Consider the following 24,116-nt stretch of genomic DNA (forward strand, 5'->3'; position numbering starts at 1 on the left):
TGTTTTCACACCTTCTTTATTTTTCCAAGCAGTGTTAATAGGTATTTTAAATATTGCATTTACTCTGTTAAAACATGAAACTATGTAGGTACATTGGGTTGCAATCTGAGAACACAGAACATCAAGGAATCATTTGTACAGCAATAACACAGAGCCAAAAAGAAAGAAAACCAAGAATCACAGCCCAGAATTTTAACATCCACCCCCCCATTTGCTTTGATTTAAAAGCTGCATGAACAGGAGAGAAACCTCAGCGTTACAGTAGTTGAAACAAGAAACAAATACTCTTCTAATAATTGTCTTTAGCTGCTTTGATTGGTTGCAGTTAATATTAATAGTATAACCTTTAAAAATGGTGGGGAAAGGTAATACTTTATCTTCACTCCTCATATTAAGGCTCCAAAGCAAGCTTAATGAGAAACCATTATAAAATCATACTGCTAAATAGTATCTTAACTCACAATTCAGCCTATATAATTATATCAGGATTGCAACTGACAATTACTACTGATAGATCAAACTTACCTCTCCCACTGTGCTGCTCGGGATGTGCATCACAATTACAGCATTAACTATTATTTGGGCTCAGCAAGACAGATAAGAGTTTTCCCCTTCCCACATGGACACAGAGCTCAAACCTCCCTTACAAACAGAAATGACGTGGTCTCAAAACCTATGGATACACATCCATGACATAAAACCCCCACAAATCCAGCAGCCTCTACTTGGAATGTGTCCTGGGCTGACACATCAGGGTCACAAATTGGGCTGTGGAGACTGGCCAAGCTTTTTAAGAGGGGCAAGACAGGCTGTCTGTGGGTACCTTTCAGCACACTCTGGCCTCTAACTTTCACTTAGCACAACGTGACATTAAACTCATCCAACTAATAGTGAACAAAAATAATTAGTAAGTGCATTTATAAATGGCATTTTAAAGACTATTAACATATAAAACATTCTCATCTCTATGAAAATAGACCCATTTCAGCACACACTTGCCTTTCTGGAAGAGGAGGACACAAGCATTTGGGGTTTCCTAAAAAGCAAGTGTTCTCCAGGACAGCTGCCAATAATCTTGTGTAAAACGTCCTTAAAGCAAGACAAACTCCTCTGTGCTGAATCTTTTTAACCTTTTCTTTTCATCCTCAGGGAAAAGGTGTTTTTCTTCATGGAGCGGACTGGAAGCAAAGTCATAGTCTTTCGAATGACCCTTTACAAAAGTAAACAAGGGATATTTCTCCTTTGATGAAGATTTCAGCATCTACAATGTAAAACACCAGATCAACCGTGAATTGGGAACGAAGAATCACAGTAAGAAGTGCTATTGATATATGATGGCATTTTACAGTTCTGATTATAATCATATTAAAACAGAAGCACTGCACCAGCTGCACAAATTCTGCATCTCAGAGAGATGTTTTTATTGTAGAATCAGCACATACAATAATCAATGCTATTATTAACAGTTTCAACACACCTATGGAAGTAAGCCAATCAAGAGCACATGGCTAAAAGCAGACTGATGACAGTACCAGGCTGCCAAAAATCCACATGTATAGATATAGACAGATATATAGATATAAATCTACATTCATAGATTTATAAAACTGAGCATGTAGAAGGTGGGTGGTGGGGAATGATAAATACTAAATCAGATTCAGCAAAATACCTTTAATAGCTGTTAAAATCCACCTAATACTAAAAGACATTTCAGCTTTTCAGGCTCTTTTGGACACTTAAATGTTCACTGATTTTTATTTTTTTAAATATAATTTCTTACTTGCTTTAAAACCCCTGCACACTGATGCACTGACACAGAACTACATCATACCTCGAGGTCTGCAGTGTGCGGAACTAAAACCACTAAACATGATTTCATGAGAACAATTCATCTAAACCAGTAAAACCCCCCTAAATATAAGAATAATGTTAAAAACAAAAGACAGGGGCTAAGGGGAATCTTTAAAAACTAATAAATCAATCATACAGTAAAATCCTTGATTTTTACTGTGGTCTGAAATGTCCCACTTTATTCTTGTCTATTTTAATTGCATTTGGCTACTGTAATGTGAAACCTGAGTGAAAGAGCACAGAGATACAGGAGAGAGGCACACAGTGATACGCAAAAAGAAGAGTAACAGATGAGCATCAGGAAGAAAAAAGTTTGCACGACATACAAATGCTTTTTTTCTTGAGAGATCAGACAGTTGGATGCCAACCCTTTCACTCTCTAGGGGAATACAAGCTGGCTTGGCAGGAACAGAAACTGATGGCCACATGGATGCTGTGTGCTGGTGGCTGAAGTGGATGGCTGCACTTAGGCCAGCTCCTCACTGCAAGTTTGCTACACAAAACTCATCACAGAGATGGTCCCTCCAAAGCAGGACAAAAATACACCTGTGTCTCCCCTGTCATTGTCCAGGTTTAATTCTCCCTGAACCTTCCTTCTCTACAGGTACATGCAACACCTCTATGTGCTAAGGGAACACACAACATGAGCTGGACAGACAGGAAAAGGCCTAAACTAGAGTCAAGGGGGACTCGGTTGAGGTTAATTATTATCAAGCTACATCTCAGTTCATCAGAACTTCCAAGTTCTTCAGCTACTTCTGTGATGATTTCTACAGAGAGTTTATTGATACACATCAATCTATTTGAGTGTTTTAGTGTTAGGCTCAGTCTGCCACTGTTGTGGCTGCAACAATTAATTCTTTGTGCTGAACTCCATCCAAATTCAACACTCAAACAGTCCAGTTCTGCAGAGAACTTCTCATTTCTGCAGAGAACTTGGACTACAAACAGGCAAACACAGGTGTAGCCCACATGGATTATTTATTTGCTGTGATGGGTTTTGACAGGGAAACAAAAGCAGCAAGAGCCTCAATTTTTGAGTCTAGCCTACCTAGGGCACACAGGGAGTATGCTGTGCTTGATAATTCAAGAGTTATCACACCCAAATTGCAAACACAGAGAGAAACAACAGAAGAGCAAGAAAAAACAAAGGATGAGAAGGAAAGGACTGAAAAATCACGGCATGGTTCTCACATTGCATTTGTATCCAAACCCTCCTCTATATTCAAGCTTACTGTGCCCAAAACATACTTCTATAAAATAACATCACTAATATGAAAGAACTTCTATGTAAAATAACAGGATAAGAGATTTGGATCAGCCATGTGCATTTTCACAACATATGTTCAGAAAAATAAATGTGCTCAGTCCCAAACTTGAAAGAAAAGAAAGAAGGGAAAGAAAAAGTTCCAATGCAACTGATTTTGTAATTCGGAGTATTTTTTACCTAATGTTATTACATGCTTTCTTATCCATGACGGAACAGGAAAACATGGAAGCATAGTAACTTAACTATTTAAACTTCCCATATAGTCATTGCTTAGGAACTTCTGCTTTATTAAATCTATTTCCTACCTCTCTGTGCAAGAATCAAAGAAAACTTCAGCATCAATCAATATCTACTACAGATTATATTCAGTATTATGTTTAAAAATGATTTTTTTGGCTAGAACACTAATACCACTTAACAGGACATCCCAAAGGCTGCACCAACAATTTTTTGTGCTGTTGTGACAACTGCTGTGGTCAGGATATTAATATTGTGACCATCTCCTGCTGCATCCTTTCATAGACTCTTTCTTTAAATCACCAAAACACAGATACTTGTTACCACAGCTCACACAACGTATTAATGCTGTATTTCATACATTCACATACTGCAATCATCAAGGGGGGAAAAGTCAGTCGCATTTGGAGCTAAATGAGCTATACCATTTCAAAAACGCTATAGCAGTGTTTTTGAAGTGGAAGGGCACAATCAGACCTGCTGGGTGATACCTGCTCCATAGTCTTCAAACGAGCACTCCCACATCGTAAACCCACTGCTTTACACTTAAAAACCATCGCAAAAAGCACTTATGCTAACAGGAAATAATCCACAATTTGGGCTTGATCAAACGCTTCCATTTAAAGCCCCAGCCCGTCCCTCCCGAGGGGCTGCCTGCCTCTCCCGGCCCCCCGGGCTCGGCAGGAATGCTGGCTGCGGGAATATTCCCATTTCAAGAGTGCCACCTCGTGGGCTGCCCTGTCGCGATTCCTGCACAGCCTCTCGCAACACAACCCAGGTAACATCGGAGCAGATCAAAAACAAGCCGGGTTTCTCAGGAGCATAAAAGCAGAAATTAATATCAAGAATTATGCCTATTTAAAAGGAAGAAGCCGTTTCTCTCCCCTTATCCACACGCGCAACCCACACACGCCATTGTGGCTGCGGGATGCAGTCGGTCACTTCCACACTTACCTTCGTTATCTCTTCAGAAGCCTTCTCAAAGTCCTGCACAGTTCTACAGTAAAATCCTATCGTGCAGCTTGGATCCATCTTTTTGAATGACATCTTTTTGGGAGAAGGACAGTGGAATGACTGCGAGTTTCAAGATTAAAAGACATAAAAGACACGGTTAAGGCTGAGAATGGTTCAGACCAACGCATTTACTTTGTTTTCCAGCAACAGCTTTAACATACAAACCCCCTGTATCACCTGAGTTAAAACCCAGCACACACTTTAGAAGCCATTTCTCCCATCACCACCCCCCCAAACACTGAAGTAGTTCCACTCCTCTCCAGATGTACAAAGCCTCCCACTGTTTATGCTGCATTCCCCAAACTTGCACGCACCACGTTAGTTTGAATCTGTCAAAGGTCTGCGGCTCTGAGCAGTACTTTATGAATATTCCCAAGGCAGAGGAGGAGAATGCTCTCTGCAAATTGAATTTGTAACAGCTTTTGCACTATCTTACTGCTTTACTACCACCGCCCATTGCCCCTTTCTCTCCCCCTGCCTCTATGAAAGAGACATAATGGAATAAACCAACCTCATGTGTTATCCTCTAGGAAATAAAATGGGTTAAAACTACGACAAAGCCCATGAAAGGAAAAACCACATTACAATAATCCACTAGTAGGGAATAAAACAAACAACATGCCCTGCTTTATAAATGTTTTTTTCCTAATGTGAAATCTCTTTTCATGACAGATGATGCTCTGACAGTGCTGTGAACTGATCCTATCAGCAGCCATGCCATAAGGAAAACGAAACAAATACAAAACCCTCTTCCCCATACTCCTTCACAGTTTATGACAGAAAAGGTAAGTGTATGCTCACTGCCCTGATTCTGTGTGTGGTTATGACAGGAACTGTAGTTTTGGTGAAGCTCGCTGCCAAATGCCTGACATTATTTAATCACTGCTGCCTCTCACTCCAAGGCTGTGAGTCCTTTTTATTCTGCTCCTAACACACAGGACTACCCCATCATCCTGCCTCTATCGAACCCCAGCAATCCTGCTGCAGCAGCTCCGTAACAACCACTAACACATCACATCTGCACCACACTGCAACAGATCCCGTTTTCCTGAACTTCCCCCAGTGATCAATATTCTCCAGTGAATATCCCGTGCTGTTTCCTTCCACACCGACACATAAGCTGTGCTCAGCTCAGGCATTTCCTAGATCATCACAGGACCAGGACAACAACACCAGGACAGAGCAACGCAGCTATCTTACCAAAGCTGTGCTTCCTCTACAAAGGATTAACAATGGTTACAATCTCATTTGACTATAGCAACAGAAACAGCTAACAAGCAGTAGTCTGTGTCCTAGAAACCCATTTTATTTCCCCCCCACCCCAATCAGGAAAGTCAATCTACAGAAGAAAACAGCACTAGTTACCAACCTGAGCCTGCCAGTGTAATAGTTGTACATGCTGAAATATATTGTTCTTTACTTGCGATTACAAACCTGAGCCATGTTTCTATTTAAACCTCTGCTAAAAAAATAATAGAAGCAAAGATGAGAAGTCCTATTGGTTTCAGTCACTGTTCTCTCCCTTAATTCTCTTTTTACATGCATAAACTGTATTTTGAATATTCATTCCTGTGTCAAGCACATAAATCAGACCCTGCCTTCCAGATCCCATTTCAGCAACAGCACAGTTGTGCTGGACTGTTTAGGGCAATACTCCTCATGCTGCACAAATCACTGTTCAACAAAGAAGTGGGTAGGCTTTTATTTTCTCTTCGCTCCTCCAAACAAATGGATTCTGGAAGCCAATACAGAGTGGATTGATTTCCAACTTATTCTGGACAATTTGTCAATTTGGAAAATACTCCCTACAGATAAATCTAACAAGCAACTATCCACACTAAGAAAGCAATTTCTGTTTACTTTTGACATTTCTAGACAAAGATATAATACTATTAAATGCACTAAGCATTAAATTGCAATATATTTTCTGTCTGCAGAAAAGCATTAGGATGCGATCAAGCCAGGCTGGCAGCTCACAGACCTTCAAAATACATTTTAAAACATGATTATTATTTGGACATTCATATTGATGCATCTGCAGCACAAGCTGGAGAATTAGTCATGGGAACAGAAACCAGAAAGATGTGTATTGTCAGTAGTTTGGCCACTGTGCTATGGTGTGACCTTAAGGAAGTCACTTCAGCTCTGGCTCTTTGTGCTCTTCCCATCTTTTGTCTGCTTTACCCAATTAAACTGTAAAATGCTCAGAGAAGGCACTGTATTTTACTACAGGTATTAGCATAAAGGAGCAAGTATCTTGGTTATAATCCCTGGCTGCTGCCGCAATACAAATAGTTAGAGCTGGGACTCACCAACTCTTCTTCCAAATATCTCAATGGGGTAAATCTAAAGGCATCTCTAAATAAGGAAAGTTCCTGTCTAGGATATTTCTAATACATCGTGCTGCCATGTTCCCTTTTTATTTCAGAATTGTCTCCTTTCCTAGAAAACCTTGCATTTCTGTATTATATGTCATGCTAACCAAAGCATCTTGCAAAGCACTAATACTGAAAAATACATAGTGTCTGCTTTAAGTCAGCCTTAGGGCTTGACATTAGCCTTGTGCAAGTCCTCTGAAGTATGCAAGTTCTTTTCCTAAATACTGCTTGATGGTATTTTGATCAAGGTATTGTGATGCAGTGTTTGTTAACAGACCTTTCTTTTAATGGTGATGACAGGACCATTGCAGTTCACTGTTCTCAGTTTATGTGAATGCAGCATGCTGCTTCTGAAGCAGTGTTTCCATGTGTAGGAGGTATTTCACATAACAGAGGGTATGATGAACCACTACAAATAACCAATGCTGTTCTAGAGCAGCTGATGCTGTCCTAAGCACTGGATGCACCTGAGAGTGTTTCTACACTGAATTAAGAGTTGCTCCAAAGAGGGTGGAAGCTGGATGCAAGATCCAGGAGAGTCTGTATGGATGGCACCAAGCATGTCTACTGTGAGCACTGTGGCTATTGAACACTTCTGCAACTGATGTTTTCCCATGATACTTGTGTATCAAGTTCTTAAATAACCTCTTTAGCTCTGTTTTCAAAGCAAGTTATTTGGCAAGAGGTTAAAGAAAAGGTGAACATCCCCCTGCCAAACAAGCATGATTCTTAAGACCCAGGCATAGCCTAAAAAGATACATTCATGCATTCACTACCTCTAGGTGAGCCCAATAACGCTTTTGAGGGGGGGGAGAGGGAGGGGAAGAAGGAACAAACACAGCACCTACAGCATCAGACCAGACAGTTTCTTGGAAACTACTATCCCATAAAAATTCTAGTACTAAAACTCATTAAACAGTTCAGAGGACTTGGGTAAAGCTCATCTACTCAACCACAAACCTCACTGATAAGCCTTGTAGGAAGGTAAAACAGTGACCTGCAAAGTTGTTAGGAACAAAAAGCTACATTTAAAATGACAACCACCTACTCCTACTACTAAATGTAATAATCATGTATATGTAATATCCAGTTCCTGGATAAAACAGAAGTGGCAGGTAAAGCTATAGCAATTCTGGTTCCAAACTGACAACAGGCTCTTCACTATTAACTAATACAGTAATTCTCTCCATGATGTTGCCTGCAACTTGAATTACAATAAAAGAAAACAGACACTACCAAAAACTAACAAAACCAATCCAATTAACTCAGGTTTAAGAGCTCCAAAGAGTGTCTGTTTTCTTTAATGGAAGATTACTTAAATGAAGCAATGATCTATTGTTGAGGTTTTCTTAGCATTATAAAGAAAGAGACAAAGATTAATGCAGTAAAAATTAAACCCCCATATTGAGTTTTTAACCTCTGGTCATTTTTGTTGATTATAGACCTATAAAGAAGGGCAGGACTTTGATAAATAACACATAACTGTAAAACCATAAAGATGCAGCCAGCTAGTACATCTCTAAATAATTAGTGTTTGATTCATATGGGAAGAAAACAGTGCCAGGTCTATATCCATACTACCTCAAGAGGGAAATCCTTTATGCTGACATCTACAAAAGATTGGCAGTAATGAGGATCCATGTAAATCAAACTGTCATCTACAAGGACAAAACAGAAGACAAGTAATTCAAAAAACACCTTATTATTACACTGCTTACAATCCAATTTCTATGCAGAACAGCTGAAAAAAAAAGAGCAACCCAGCAAGTAACTGCTTGCCAGGCTGATATTCATTGACTGAAGCATAGGTTTTTGCAGGACAGATTAACTTTTGCATAATCAAATATGCTTGTATAAGCAGAATTTTTATAAAGTGATGAGACTGTCATTTAATTTTTGGTGATAAAATTACTTTTACAAACACACAATTATATTCTGGAGTTTGCATATGAAAAATGTATTGTGCTACTTCATCCTGACACGAAGAATATATTGCTTGTCATTTAAGCATCAACTAACAGCATTTAAACTGCTAAAAAGTAAATATGTAAATAAGAGCTGCCAGATAGGAACAGCAAATGGTCCTCAGGTTTGGTGAAACAGATAAATTATGCCTTGTTTATGCAACAAGGGAAATTAAATGTACATTTTACAGAATTCAATTACTATATAGATAAATGACAAATGACTGGACTTGGCTAGATATGATGAATTAATAAGGTACTCATTTTGCTATTTTAATCATGCTATTTCCCACTGGTTCAATATTAACTCCCTAACTCGGAAAGAAAAATACTGAAAAGACAGAACAGATTAAAACACTAACCTTGAAATCCAGCAAAGTAATATGACTGCTTGGGTTTGCCACCAATAATACCAACACAATATTCCAGGCTTAAAATTCCCTGCAACAGGAATATTAAACAATTAGGAGAGTGCTAAACACAGTAAATATTAAACTCAATTAAAACCTTTATGCTTTCTTTCCTGGTTTTAGACAAACAGCTTTTTTTCTTTGTAAGGAGTGATTTGACTTACTGGGGCTTGACTCTGTTTTAAACCTAGCAAAGAGAAAATACCACCAGGTAGTCCAGGGAAAGACCTCCCTTTTCATGAGATTCCCATGTACTGAGAGAATTGGCAGTGTCATTTTTTGGGAGCAGACAAAACAAAGTGTTACACATATTGAGCCCAGGTTGCTTAGTCAAAAGGTATCAAGCACTGAGATTTACAGAGTTCACATACATTTACATTCTGTGGCCCTGGGGGGGTCTCTTCTTCTGCATTCAAATGCAGAAGCCTGTCTAGAGTATGAACTTTGACATCACAGGGAGAAATGCCAGTTGAAGCAAGAGTAATTACAAGATACAGCTCTAAGAACAACAGCCCAAAGTATGGGAGGAGACACACAACAGACAAGCCCCATAAATCTCACTGGATGTTGACTCTGAGGGTGGAGGAATAAGAGCCATCAATAAGTAGAGGCTCCGAGAAAGAGTATTACAAATACACCTAACAGGATTTAAAGAGGGACATGGGATGAAATACAGGAATCTCTTCAGTCTGGGGTGTAATAACGTACTCCTCCACCCACAGCAAAGCTAGGAGCCACTAGGGACAGAAAGAGGTGGGATATCAGCTATGGGCTGCAGTCACAGTAGTGCTGCCAGTGTCCTTCTGTTCAAGAGCTGGTTTCTGTGACCCACGGGTCTGTGCTGGCACAGAAACCTAGCAGACTTACTACATTAGAAAATGCTGATTTTATGGCTACACATTCTGCTGCTGGGGAGGAGTTACCTGCATACACCCAACCCTGTCAAGGTAAGAACATTTCAGTAGTTTGACTGAAATTCCTGTTCTTGTGACCATTCACTCTTGGCTTAACAGAATTCTCCATTAGTTATCCCATCAGCTCCAGGGGGAGCTGGCTTTTGCCAACACTGAACATTTTGGAAAGCTGAGCTCAACTGTTCTAATGCAACTGCAGCCCAAGACCATTAAATAGTCTGAAAACTGAACAGCCTTTAAACATCCATAAATCACAGGGGTTTTCTTGTGGCACTCGACAAGTGTTGGGTCCAAAAACTTGGATGCTGGCCCAACCTGGGACAGCAAGCCAGAAGATTATCAGTTGAGCTAAAGTGAAGTCTTCATTAGCTGGCAGTCATATCTATATCCTCTCCTCTAAGAGATAAACCATTAAAAGCACAACCATTACATTATCATAAGTAGGGAAAATTTCTCTCAACAAAATGATTGATATTTCCTTTACTCATCAGACCAAACTTTCTTGAGATAAAATTTTCTCTGCTTAGACAATGACAATGTAACGTAACACAAACTACCGTAGTCCTCATCTCAAATGCTAACAAAGTCAACTTCAGCATGGTTTAGGCAGGTTAAGAGAAGATGCTGCTTAATTAAAATAGGAATGAGAAGGGTTTTTCAGCAAGTGCTCCTCAATGACTGAGAGTTACAGAACATCCAGGCAGACCAGAGGCTTAAAGAGCTGAGGACACATCCTCTGCCGGTGAAACAGAAAGGGAGCAAAGCTCCTCGGAGTAATGAATAACTGTTTAATCTATGGGAAGTTTCTTGTAAAAGTGAATTATAAAAAATTTATCCATTTTCAGCCATAAATATAAAATCCTTTGTAAAAATTACCTCTCGTACTACGTTCTCAAATCTGCATTTTTAACTTAAATCCAGACCCCAAGAAATTCAGTCACTTCTTATGAACAGTCAAGACAGAGATTGGAGTGACAAATAGATGCAATTGAAAGACCTCTTATCACAACCTCCATTCCCAGACTGCAAAAGGCACTACTAGGCTTGGTAAATGAGCAGCAGGAATCACCCTGGAAAAGCCAGTTGTGATACAAGAGCCAGGATACTGTGACTGTGCTATGAACCCCAGTGCCACACAAACGTGTTGTGCTCTGGCAAAAGGGTGGCTTTGAGAGCAAAATGAGAAAGCCTCTGCAGGGTGAAACTAAAACTAGCCACAGACACTCATCAATAATAGAACTGTTAGTTCACAATTGAAGGTCCTATGTGTTTTCCTGGACCTGACTGATTCAAGGACTTCTTTGCAGTTAACACTGAAAGTAAGGTGCTTGCAGGTCATGTCTGAGACCACAGACTTATCTTAATGTGTCAGAATTCATCAGGCAAGAACTAAAACTTTTCCAAGACCAACTGTCTGAAAATACAAGGAATCTGGAAAGAAACACAATTTAATAGTTCATCACTTAAATAAAAGGCTTCATCACTCCATCTCCCCAGTGCCATTAAAACCCAAATGTTTTTCATGAACCTCAGAGGGAAGAGATGGTCATTAGACAGAAACAGACAGCATCAGACTCTCAGATTTTGTTCAGGCTGATACACTGTGACAGTTTAAAAATTAAACCAAGAATATAAAGGATTTAAACAGCAGCATAGAAAATGGTAGAGCAGCAGGGCTAAGAGAACAATTTCTTCCATAGGAGAAGTATTCTTGAGCTCAAGAGGTAGGATTACAGGAGATCTGCCAGTGTTAGCACCACATGCAGAACCTCTGCTGACAAGGACAGCACAGACCTTCTCCCTCTCTGCTTTCTCCTTGAGTTTCACTTTCATCCAGTTAATTTTTATTTGTTGTAACTGCTTGCTGCTCCTGCATCACTGCCCTTAGAAACAGTCATCCTGATGTCCAGAGAGTGACAAAATACTCGAGGTAGTGACTCAAGATAGAAAAAAACGCCTTCCCCTTTCTTAAGGGAAAGGAAATGACAAAAGAAAATGGGAGGAATTGACAAGCAAGAACCTTAAACCACTTGACATTTAATAAAATGAGAAACAGAAGAAGGAATGTGGTATATTTGTATTTTTAAATGCTGACTGATACTTAGTTACATATGCCATTAGAGTGGTGCTATATTAAATTCCCATTTGTAATTTAAGCCAGCGCATTAACGTCTTCTCAGGTAGCTGCTACAGGAGTAGGACAGTTATCACTGCTTCACCAAGGGACATCCTGTGCTCTGCAATTATATCTCATCTTGTAACAGGGCATTTTAAAATCTGTAAAGTCAAACTTTACAACCTTCAACTATGAAATCACCACCACACGTTTAATAGGCAGAAGATTACCATCATGAAGTCGCTTTTCATCTCACCTCGTGCTACTCTTTGAGAAATGATTGAACTCTCATTTCGTACCTTTACAAACTCTAAGTAGTCCATGTTTGTTCTTTCTCCACCGAGCCTCACGGGAACCAATATAATTACAGCTTTTGTGTCTGCTTTTCCAGAGTCCATGAGAGAACACTGTCTGTCAATAACATCTGAACTGTAGACTGAAAGGAGACACATGGAAATATTAACACTTAAACCACAACTGCTTTGACAAAGACACACCTACAACAAGCCAGCACTTAGGCTGACAAACTAAACCCACCATCCTTCAGCATCTTACTGCCCTGAGTGACTCTGATTAAAACCAGTATTAAGCTGCCTTATTTTCAGCAGTATTTTGTAGACTGGTAATCTGCTGCTGCTGTGGCAACATACATTGCCAAGGAAATGCAGGAGGATGTTAGGAGAAAGCCAATAAATATTTATTCACTTCATTTAAACTTCTTCTAAAAGGAGTAATTTAACATTTGAAAGCCTACAATTAACAGAAATATCTGCATGTTAAAAGGCAGTAACTGATGTTCATAAATACTCAAGTTCACTGTGTAAAGTTAACACAAGGCAGCCACTGAAAATGACTGAAAAAGAATCATGTACTATTACTGCTTACTCCCTCTGAACTGATATGTGAAGATCATCACCAGAACAAAGAAGTGAAAAGTTCATAGAAGTTTCTGCTGTCACTGCAAGTCAGGTGAAACTGGTTTGTAGTGTACGACTACAGTGTCTCTTTAAAACCAGTCTGATTGATTCCCCAGGGACACCAGTCTCATCTGTCCTATTCCCAGATCAGCTGTGACATAAGTGAAGTGTCTAGCAGTTAAATATGGTTACTGAAGGAATACATTGTGCTTAGATTTAGTCAGTAGTGTAGAGTTCCACCACACATTTAGTTTATCTTGTCATCATCTTCTGCTCCTTCAGAGCAGAGGCAAAACAGAATCCTGCGATGCAGAAGACAAATGAAATGAAGCTAACAAATCTAACTGTAGTATTTTCCACTTGTCTGGTTGGGTTTTGGGGGTTAATTTTAGTAAAATATGGAAGTTCTAACTAGCTTATTGCTAAAACAACACTGAAGCAAGTACAAAACAGATTATTGATCAATTTAAATAGAAAATGAAAAGTGACAAAAGACAGATTGTCAAGATAAATTATTTTGCAGGATTTGGAATTCCACTGTAAAACACATAAAAGCAATGTACAAAGCTTTCAAGCTGTGGTATCTGGTTCTCAAAGAGAACAAACATCTGCATATCTCAAGAACCCCTTTGTCTATCTAACTTCAATTATGTGCATGCATTTTTGAGTTGACTTTTCCTCCTTTAGAGGTCTATTATTAAGTGCTTACTGAAAGGCATAAAAAGCATTTAAAATGTTTGCAGAACCCTACCCAATCACAACATTTACCTGTACAATCCTGAGCAACATAGACTGTTACTCCTTGTAGCTCAGGGTCTCTTGCTTCTTCAACAGCTTTTCTAAGTACAAACACAAAGCTATTTAACTCATCTCTGACTTTAAGGAAATTAACAATGCATAAACAGAAATCAGTTGACCTTTAGAAACAGGTTGGGTTTCATTGTTCTTGGGGATTTTTGGGTGGTTTTGTGGAATCCAGTCTATACGACAACATGTTTTTCCCAAGCAAAGTCAAAACCATTTGACCATTTAAGAGAAACAATGAAAACCACAAAAAAAGCCCAAAGCATCACATTAACTTCCAATGAAATTCATATTCACTACATAATTCTGTTTATAACAGTTTTCTGCCATGTATTTTGAGATAATAGAGGCGAAATTTGCCAACCAAAATATTCTTTTCAACGTGACAGATCTCTTTAGTTAAGCTCAGTTCAAGTAACCAGCCACAAATGAGCACCTCATGTCTGTGGATAGAAACGTTAGCACATAACAAGCTGTGAGGTTCCACCAAAACCTTCAACTGCAGCATCAGGCTATCCTCAACACAGCAAGAGTAATGGAGCTAAAAACGAAAAAGAAAATCTATGTCCATAGTCTGAAGCACGATCATCAATCAAGGACAACATTTGTGAAGAAATTGAACTGTTCAAAATAGAAGATGAGCCTTTGACTTCGGTACAGGCTTGCATTAAATGGTCACTATCCCTTTATTTCCCAGTATATTTTGAAGAACCATTTAATACAGTCATTCTGAAGTTATGAGAGCGCTGTACATTGTTAGCACTGCTGTAAGAGAGGAGGGAGATCCAGGAAAGGAAACCTTTGCAGTGTCAGTTTGTGTTGAATTCTGGATCAAATCTCCCCCCGTCGCTCCCAATAGGTAAAGAGGCTACTGCAATTTAAGGGAAGAAAAAAGAATGTTGACTGCTTCTTTTCTGTTTCTGACTTTTTCATAAGAAAAAAATAAGAGGAAAACACATAGATAATACTGACTTCTTGCATCATTGTATACATTTGCACATATACACCTGATTATTTCAGTACAGGTTCACTTCAGATTAATTTACTTTTATACTAAACACCAAATTCAGCTATTCACATATACAAATATATAAATATATATATAAATAGATGAACTTTGGCTTCTTCTCCATAAATGACTTATTAGTGATTCAGTTTATAGGTAAACTGGAATTCACTAAGAACTTAAGTATACATAAGGCTATAAAGAAAATGAAAACAAAAGGCAATATTCAAGGAAATGGCACAAAATATGGAGAAATTTGACTTCTGGCTCTTTTTTTTAGCCACACTGAATGTCACAGCCCCTTTATTTTTACTGTGAGCTAATTATAATATTAATAGTCCCATACATTTACAGGTTCACAAGAATGTGATGTGTGCAAAGAAATGCTGAAAACATCAATTTTAGCTCTGACATTTCATTACATTATCAGTACATTACAGCCCCCAGGTTACAGTGGGAAAAAAAAAGAAATCTCTAATGTTATTCATGTTCCAAGGTTGAAAGAGTGGTTAGTTTTTAGAACATTTCATTAAATGCAGCTCTACTTAAAAGCCTGGGTTTGGGAGAAATACGTGGGACTTTGCTGCTCGAAGTACAGGAAAACAGGAATGTTTGTTTTCTCTCCTGAAATAAGACTGAACAACAGCTCAGAGTTCAGATCCTGCACCTACTGCTATTTCCCTTCCTGCCTCTGGAAAGCCTCTAGTAATAAGGACATTTTACAAAGCCAATAATGAACAGTTAGATGCTCAATTAAGCTGAAGTAATCTCATGACACTTGGAAATGCTCCTCCTGTAATGCATAACAACAAATAAAGGTATTTTACCTTAAAATGTGTGCAACAACTGCAGGCCCATACCAATCTCCAGCAATTTTCCCAGACTTCTTTCCATATTCTATTAGCTGATGTAAGCCAAAAGCTGCTAGCGGATAGTCGCCAAACCAAGAAATTATCTTTCTATGATAAACTTCATTTCTCCTTTCACTGTCATCCCAGTTTCTCTTTAATGTTCCCTGATGATGATTTGACAGGATCTTGGGTTCTCTTTCTGCTGTAAGCGATGCTTCAAATGATGCTGTCAGCTTCTTCACTGTGTGGGCTGTCCAGGATTCGGAATCTGAATTGTCAAAGTCCAACGCATCTGGCCAGACCCAAGCTGCAGGCAAGGAATTTTAAGAGCCATATTAGGCTTTATATTAACTGTTGAGTATAAATAGCAAAACACACTCCTTCATTCCTTCTTCCCCCAGGTTTCTGACTAATAATATATAATTTACATGCTGAGATGCAAATGTCAGTGTTAAAATGTAAACAAACGATTCGAGTGGGGTATGATTTGCTTTTATCTTCTCCCGAACGATAGGTGAAATGAAATCCTAACAGCATAAATTGCTAACAAATGGACTGAGATAGAGGTCAGATTCCATGATCCCAGGCAGTTAAATATACAAGATGCACCTGATTACAATGCACAGGTTACAACTATCTTACATATAAAAGTAGCAGTTAAAAAGAGCTTTATCAACATCAAATAAGAAGCTTCAAAAGCTGTTTTTAATTCTTCTGCTTTGTCAGATATTAAGAGAAAATAAGCAAACCCGAGGAATTATTCATGTAAAAACAAACACCTCTTCCTGGCAAAATTACAAAGCAGATCAGCACAAAAATAACACAATTTCTTTGCTATATCTGTGAATGCTTTACCAAGATTAATAACAAACTTATTTGAATATCATTCAGCACAGCATCTACAGCCTGCATTTCCAGCTGAAGGCTTCTCTGACAATGCACCCTGCATGCAGTGTTCCTCCTCCTGCATAATGGTGGTTCAGCATGTCTAGAGAACAGCAACGTTTTCCTTGTCAGATGACTCAAAGTCTCTCCCACAAGTTCAAACAACTACTTGCAACACAGAGCATGTGAGGAAACCTCTGAAACACACAGCGGGTGTATTGTTCATAGTAGAACACACCCTGAAGGCCCGTAATAAACATCCCAGAAGGAAAGGGGAAGGCTGCCATGTGTAAGCAAGGAACAAACCCTACAGATGAGAAGCTTTTGTTTGGTGAGCCATGTCTGGGTAAGCTCCTGGAGGATCAGAAAACTGCCATTACTGCAGGAAGAGGGACCTTTTCTGACAGAGCACAAGGGCTGCAGCCCTCCTGGTAACTGTTACTGAAGAATCCATGCACAAGTCTTTGGGAAACAAAGAGGACACACAGGGGCAACTGTATTTTAATTCTAAAGTCTGATGTAGGGCTCCAGTCATGAACCAAGTATTGCTGGTTATGGCCACAGTCCGTGTCACCCACACTTCTGTAGTGTGGCACCCACCCCTCCCCAGTGCCTCTTACCACAAGTGGCACTCCTCTGTGAAATGTGCTTTTTTCATTGCAGACCCAGGCAGATGCACTTGTAAGCTCAGTGTAACAACATCACAGGCCTTGCTATTCCTGCACTGGAATTCCTTAGATATAAGGAAGAAGTTCTTCCCTGTGAGGCGCTGGCACAGGGTGCCCAGAGAAGCTGTGGCTGCCCCATTCCTGGCAGTGTTCAAGGCCAGGTTGGACACAGCAGCTTGGAGCAACCTGCTCTAGTGCAAGGTGCCTGTGGTGGGGGTTTGGAACTGGATGAGATTTAACTTCCCTTCCAACCCAAACCAATTCCAGGATTCTACGATACTGTGAGTTTCAAATTTAAGTCAGTGTTTAAGCACAAGCATCTCGAAGTAAAACCTACCAGCACCTTAGTATTTACAATAAAACCTCATTTACAACATCATTCAGCAATATCTGGAACATTCCACATAGCAGTGGAAGTGCAAGTTTTCCAGCTAGTAACTGCAGGCAAGTTTTGCTTTGTAACAGAAACAATACCATTAAACTATAATGAAAACATCTCTGGGAAAAGAGTAAACAGCGATGAAAAACTTCATGTAAACACTTAAATATGTTTCAAAAGCTACCCAGACCTCATAAAAAGCTTTCCAAAAGATAATTCAGCAGCTGTCAGAAGAGTGGGTGATGAGAAAAGTAGTCCTGAAAGACCATACATACTCCATTTTTCTATGCATTTGGACTACCACAGAAACACTAGCACTCTGGATTCCCCAAATCACTTTCCAAATTAGGATGCATGGGGGACAGTGCAAGGAATTCTTTGTAACCACGGATTTTAAAGATATAAACCTGGGGCTTTTTTATTTGGGGTTACTTCAGAACGAGCCATTACACATTCCTACTTGCAGGTAGTCTTCTGATCATGTGTTATATTTAAGGGATTTGTGCTCTCAGCAGAAGCATTTCAATATATTTTGGTATTTGTAGTCAGTTGAAAGGGATAATGAACGTTTTATGACTTCAATATCTACAGCAAAAGGAACATAAGCCAATCTGACAGCTCGGTCCTGACACTGCCAAGAAAGAAGACTTTGTGATGCAGCTGGTTTGGGACCATGTTCACAGCTTACATCATATTTGCACAGTAAGTACAAAGCATTATCAAAACAGGCTTTCAGAACTATCTTCTACTAAAGTGTTCCTGGGATCCAACAAATGGCTGAGCAAACAATACACTGTATTCTCTCCAGCTAACACGCCTGGGTGGCTTCAGACCCATATCTTAAATCATTTTGACAAGTCGTGGTGACAGAGGACATGACTGATTGTTTGAAAGGGGCAATGTGGTAAATTATGGAAGGAATTGAGAAGAGGATGGAAAGAAGAGGTGGTTGAGAACCAAACATGCATCTACGCAGGACATGGCTGAGCTTGGAAGAATGGAGAGGGTGTGCATGTTTTCCTTTGAAAGCAGAAAGTGTTGCAAATCTCCTAAAGCTACTTCTTTCAAACAGCTATGACTAAAAGAGTATTTTGAGATAGACAACGATAAGGGGAAAAGGGAAGCTCCTCTGTAAGTACGTGGAGGGGAAGGGATGAAAGAGTGAAAATTTCAACACAAAGAACAATGTATTGAAGTTAGATTAGAATCCTTCTATTAACTGAATAATGCACAGCTTTAGAACTGGTAAAAGAACATCGCTTTCGCCACAGCCCACAGCTCCGGGCTGTGGAACTCACTTCCACATCATGAGTTCAAGAAAAGAGCAAGTTTCAAGAGAACTGGACACTTGCATGAACAATAATACCAAGGGACAGGATCATAAGTTTCTGTGGTGTTTCACTTCACAGTTAGCCTCTGTGGAGCTACCAGTATTTTCCTTTGTTTTGGCATTCCCTTTTTCAAGAATGGAAGAACAGGACAGCCAGTTCAGTGCTCTGGTGCAATGTGACAATTCCGCTATCAATGAGGAGTCCAGAATCAAACCCAGCTTGCACGGTCTGGTCTACATACAGACCACCACACACTCTACAGAACACCCATGCTTACCATACAAATTAAAGAGAGCTCTCATAACTTACCTCTACCGAGAAAATGAAGTATAAGACCTTGGGCCAGCAGCATTTGGCCAGTTCTCAGTGTGCAACCCCAACCACAGTCTGTCGTCAATGCAGACCCCTTTATCTGAGGGAACTCCTCTCTGTAAGTCAGCCAGATTCTAGAAATGAAATCCTTACGAAACTCCTCAACATTTCCTGAAATCTCCGTGTTGATTTTATCAAAATTGGAGCCATCTGTAGAGAGTTCACCAGAATCTGTAAGGCAGAGCACAATTTAAGTTCTAACTTAGTGTGGAACTTCAGTTGTTAGAAGGAAAGTAAAGAGCATACAACTATCCTGTGAGAAAAACAGGGCAAACTTGCAAAAAGTAATGATTGCTTCAAATACAAGAAAGGAAAATTGGAAGACAAACATAATAGAAATGTGGCAGCTGAAAAAAAAGAAAAAACAAGAGAGAAAATTACAACTCTAGTATTTACAGAAATAACAAGACTGAATAAATGTATCTGAATAAAGCAAGTTAGGATGGGTTGCATTTGTGGTGAGGGTGGACATTGAAATGAGCATTCCCTAAGCTTTCCATATTTACATTTTGAATGTGATAACTGTTAATGATAGGCTTTCTAGACAATTACAGGTACCTCTACAGAGCTCCTGCTGAATGAGACTCGAATTAGTTAAATGCTATGTACCTACCATCAGTTTTGAAGTGGTAGCATTTTCCCAGCAGAAAGACTGGAGAGTTTCTACTGAAGTAAGTTTTTGTTTTCAACACCCAACCTAAAATAGATGCAAAAGAAACACAGATTTGTGAGTGACATATTCCAAAAAAGAATTCCTAACAGCATCTGGTTAAGCTAAAGATAACCCTCTTTGAGGGGAAAATAGAGAAAATGTACTGATATTGGGGTTCGCTTTCATAAATAACAAGAAGTTTCACGGTGCTACAAAACACAGCTTAGAGTTCTAGTTTCAAAGTAATGATGTTACCCATATGTGCCTGTTAGAATGTTAATATAATGGCACTACTGCACAGAAACTGTTAGGATGCAAAATTATAAAGCAGAGCTCAAGTTGCTTTGTCTCTATTGTGACTTCATTACTGCATAGTTTGATTCTGTGAGGTTTCCAACTCTAATAATAAACAATAAGCTTCACATATGACCAATGAAAATGCATGCAGTGTGCAGCTTTTGCCATAAGATTAAACATCATGACAAAATTAGACTGCAGATTTCAGACAAAAAGAGGTAGTATATTATCCAAATTCAAAGAGCCAGAATTCAGCTTTTCAGTTTTGACAGGGTCCACAGAGAGTAGCTTTTTCACTTAAGTCTAAATCGTAGGGTCTTTAATACCCTAAATCCACAGTTTCTTGAACTTTTCCTATCACATATGGGGTGTGATAACTATTATTCCCCTTCAGTCACGTGGTAGCCTTAAAGAAAGTAGAAGAAAAGTATCTTTTCCTCTTGCCAACAGCTTCAAGGCTTAGTTATAAGAAAGCTGGTGGTAAATCTGAGCAACCTCAGCCCTAGAGAGAAGGTAGAAAAATTAAGTTTAAGGACAGGTTAGTAAAAGGCACACTTGAAAATCAGGTTGTTTGTGAACAAATCACTGATGTTCAACTGTGGAAAAGCGTTACTCGAGTGTGTGAAGCAGACTGCACTGGAGTTTGTACTTCACACATCAGCCAGTTTGTTCCAGAAAAGTACTTATAAAAATAATAACAAAGGCAATCTTTGCTTCAGATGATTCCATAGAGACCCTTATTTAAAAGTCTCTGCAAAACTTGTGTCATTGCCGTAATTCACTGCTTTCAAAAAAGTCATTTAAAAATAAATTATGAACATTTATTTGAAAAAATAAAAGCTAAAGAAGTTTATTTATTTGAGCTATTTATAACATCAACACAAAAATGGTTTTGAGGGCCATATTGCATTTTTATTATTAATATTAGGGAAGTTTCTGAGTCGCACTCCCATTCATGTCAACAGGAACCTCCCATTCATGTCAATGGAGACAAGATCTTCCCATAGACTGGCTCACTTACTGTATTTCATGTTGTTCCATGCAGACATAAACTTTGATTTTATCTTTTCTACTTCATCTGTCCCTGTGGCCTCCATATTCAAATGCTAGAGACAAAGCCATCGCTGTCTTGTAAGACGTTCAATTCTGCTACTGTAAAAACAAGATAGAAACACATCCATGAGCACTGAGAACACAGGGTATAGTATCACCAACAGCCCACTTCAGTACTTTAATGTGGCCAGAACAGTAATAAACTTGCAGAATTCTCTACTACCAAGGGTTGAGAAACAATCACATATTCCATGAATAAGTAATAAAATAATTTAATTCCAAATATACACCAATAAAAATACTACACAAAGCTAAATAAAATATAATGCTCTCCAATAGCTCTCTATTGCACAACAAACTGATGCAGAGCATATAACCTGTGCTGGCATATAAGTGCACTCATTTAACTGGCAGTGAAATGAAAAGCTAAGATGAATTTCACTAAATAGAATAGATGCTCTTCTGCTGAGTAGAATAAGCACTGGTTTTTGACATAACAGGGTTTGGAGCACCTATAAACTAACCACAGTTTTAAGAGCAGCATTAGCTTCAGATTTCTAATCAAGAATTTTCTAAGCCAAAGCTTACGGGCGTTGGAGGAATGGAAACACAAAGCACAAGATGTTCTGCTGTACATCTGCAAGGCAGAAAATGTGCAGTACTGAAAACATGTGTAACAGTGACATAATTTTGTACAGAATTAAAGTCCTAGAGAGATAACCTCAAAAGATGTTTAGAATATTGTAATGAAATCCATGCTTACTTCACATCTCTTCTAATTATCACATGCAGTGCATAGGAAGGCTCTCTCCTGATTTGAGCATGTTGTCTACATGAGTCCAGCTGTATCACAGGAATAAGAGTTGTGAAACAGCAACAGAAAACACTAGAGTGCTGCCTGATTTTGTAAAAACTGCTTGTAAATTGTCCAAGTGGAGTGGTGGGAGGGAAATGCACTTTTACTGACTTTCTGAACTGCAAGACAAGAAGGACCTAACCTTAAAAGCAACCTAAACTAGTAGTAATACAGAAACTATACATGCTTTATCCCTGTTTCTAAGAAATCCAAGGAAATGGAACAGAACTCCCTCTGCAGTCCACCTGCACCATTTGAAACAGGATGTTTGCTATTAATTGAGTGTCCTCCACTGCATGTGTTCTGTCAATGGTTTTCTTTGAAACAGTTGATACAGGAGGTTTTCTTGATTACATTTGCTTGGATAGCTGAAAAATTAAGAGCTCCTGTTTCGAAATGAGCTCTTGTGGGACACCAAGAGTTGATCAACAGTGGTACATCACTGCAACCTGGGTACCAACATCTTCAGACCCTGAAGGTACTCGCACAGGTGTATGGTTTCTGGGATCCATAGGCAGGGCCAGGAAAACAGGAATCTCCTGCCCAAGCCATCCCTAGATGTTTTCTGCTATTCCACTGGAAACAAATCAGTCAACAGCTTTTTGATGGAACAAGAGGCAAAGCAAGCTCACAAACATGGGGGAAGAGTGAATTTTTTGGCTAGTGAAAATAACACATGGCTACATCCCTGCTATGCGTAGCCCACTGTTAAGCTGGGCTTTTGTAGGGGAAGGAGGAGAAAGACAGTTGTGAAGGTTGGGTTTTAATTTCCTGCCTTTTCCCCCTGTCTTTTTTCTTTAGGAAAAGAACAGAAAGGCTGACTGTTATCACTGACTCTAGATGGCACAGCTGGCAAGATGAACTCCTTCAGGAGATGTGTTTGGTCCAGTCTGTCCTCACATGATCAATCAGCAACAGTCACTTATGCAGAGGCCACTGCCTTAAAAGCCAATACCTGTAAAAGCTCCCTCTGGCTAAAATTAGAAATGAAACAAACTCTCCTGTTCCAAAAGGGCCTGAAGGAGAAATTACTGAGATGAGAAAGAAGCTCATTTTCCTTTAACAGACAATGGTCATCGCAGCACATTTTTCTCTCATCCGGTTACATTTCTTCCCTAGCATTATACTAAAGATGTGAAAAGGACTTCCAAGAAGAACGCTAATATAAAACAGGCACATTTATCCCACTGTAAAAATGCAGGCTCTTCCCATCACTGCAAGATGCCACCAGTAACAGTTCCACTGGAATTAATGGAACAGCATCAGGAGAAGGGCACAGGGAATACATATTTCAAGCCCCACAGGCACAAAGGGACCTCCTTATTAAGCCTAAAGCTAATGGTTTTATACTGAAGCTGTCTCTTTTAAGAAGTTATCTAGAACATACATTACCAGGACCATGGTACTCCACAGAGGGCTTACAGAGAAATGAAGCTCGATGCTCTCAGAGCCCCATTATCCAGTCTTAGAGAGGAGATGATTGCAGCGAGGTGGCTGTTAACTGAGACAGAAAAGAGCCTCCCTAACAACAGAGTTTGTTTTCATTGACAGAGAACCGACCTAACACCGCAAAAGGGATGAATGAAGTCTAAATGTAACTCTCCCATTAATGAGGAATGAAGACCTGTACTTTCTGCTGCCTGAAAAGAAACTGAGCCAGCAAAACCCACACAGCACAATGCCAAGAGGTCTTTTTTAAGGAGTTACCCCTTTCCAGCCGTAAACACCCATTAAACCAGTCGGAAATAACACTTGTAAAGGACAGGTGAACAAAACCAGTGGGATTTCTTCATCCCGTAGGAAAGACCGAACACTTCACCCATCCAGGGTTTAAAGCCCAGCAAGAGCCGCTGGCGGGGCAGCCACCTCTCTACTCGCTCGTTACCACTCC

The 24,116-nt window shown here is 39.4% G+C and overlaps 1 protein-coding gene across 2 annotated transcripts in view; it reads right to left on the minus strand.

The window, feature by feature from the left end:
* Positions 1 to 24,116, minus strand: part of ATG4C (autophagy related 4C cysteine peptidase) — a 24,680-nt gene continuing 564 nt past the window's right edge. Inside the window, exons 2-11 of one of the 2 annotated variants that reach the window (XM_031050814.2) lie at positions 21,338 to 21,468; positions 19,981 to 20,064; positions 19,305 to 19,538; positions 15,709 to 16,039; positions 13,840 to 13,910; positions 12,454 to 12,590; positions 9,077 to 9,155; positions 8,332 to 8,408; positions 4,313 to 4,432; positions 1 to 1,261 (exon numbers count right to left, since the gene is read on the minus strand). In XM_031050814.2, the coding sequence (XP_030906674.2) occupies positions 1,091 to 1,261; positions 4,313 to 4,432; positions 8,332 to 8,408; positions 9,077 to 9,155; positions 12,454 to 12,590; positions 13,840 to 13,910; positions 15,709 to 16,039; positions 19,305 to 19,538; positions 19,981 to 20,064; positions 21,338 to 21,413 (1,380 nt within the window). In that variant the 5' untranslated portion in view covers positions 21,414 to 21,468 and the 3' untranslated portion in view covers positions 1 to 1,090. The remainder of the gene's footprint in view (positions 1,262 to 4,312; positions 4,433 to 8,331; positions 8,409 to 9,076; positions 9,156 to 12,453; positions 12,591 to 13,839; positions 13,911 to 15,708; positions 16,040 to 19,304; positions 19,539 to 19,980; positions 20,065 to 21,337; positions 21,469 to 24,116) is intronic. The other variant, XM_005151175.3, reaches the window with a different exon arrangement.

The sequence above is a fragment of the Melopsittacus undulatus genome, chromosome 6 (genome assembly GCF_012275295.1).
Source record: "Melopsittacus undulatus isolate bMelUnd1 chromosome 6, bMelUnd1.mat.Z, whole genome shotgun sequence".
Taxonomy (NCBI): domain Eukaryota; kingdom Metazoa; phylum Chordata; class Aves; order Psittaciformes; family Psittaculidae; genus Melopsittacus; species Melopsittacus undulatus.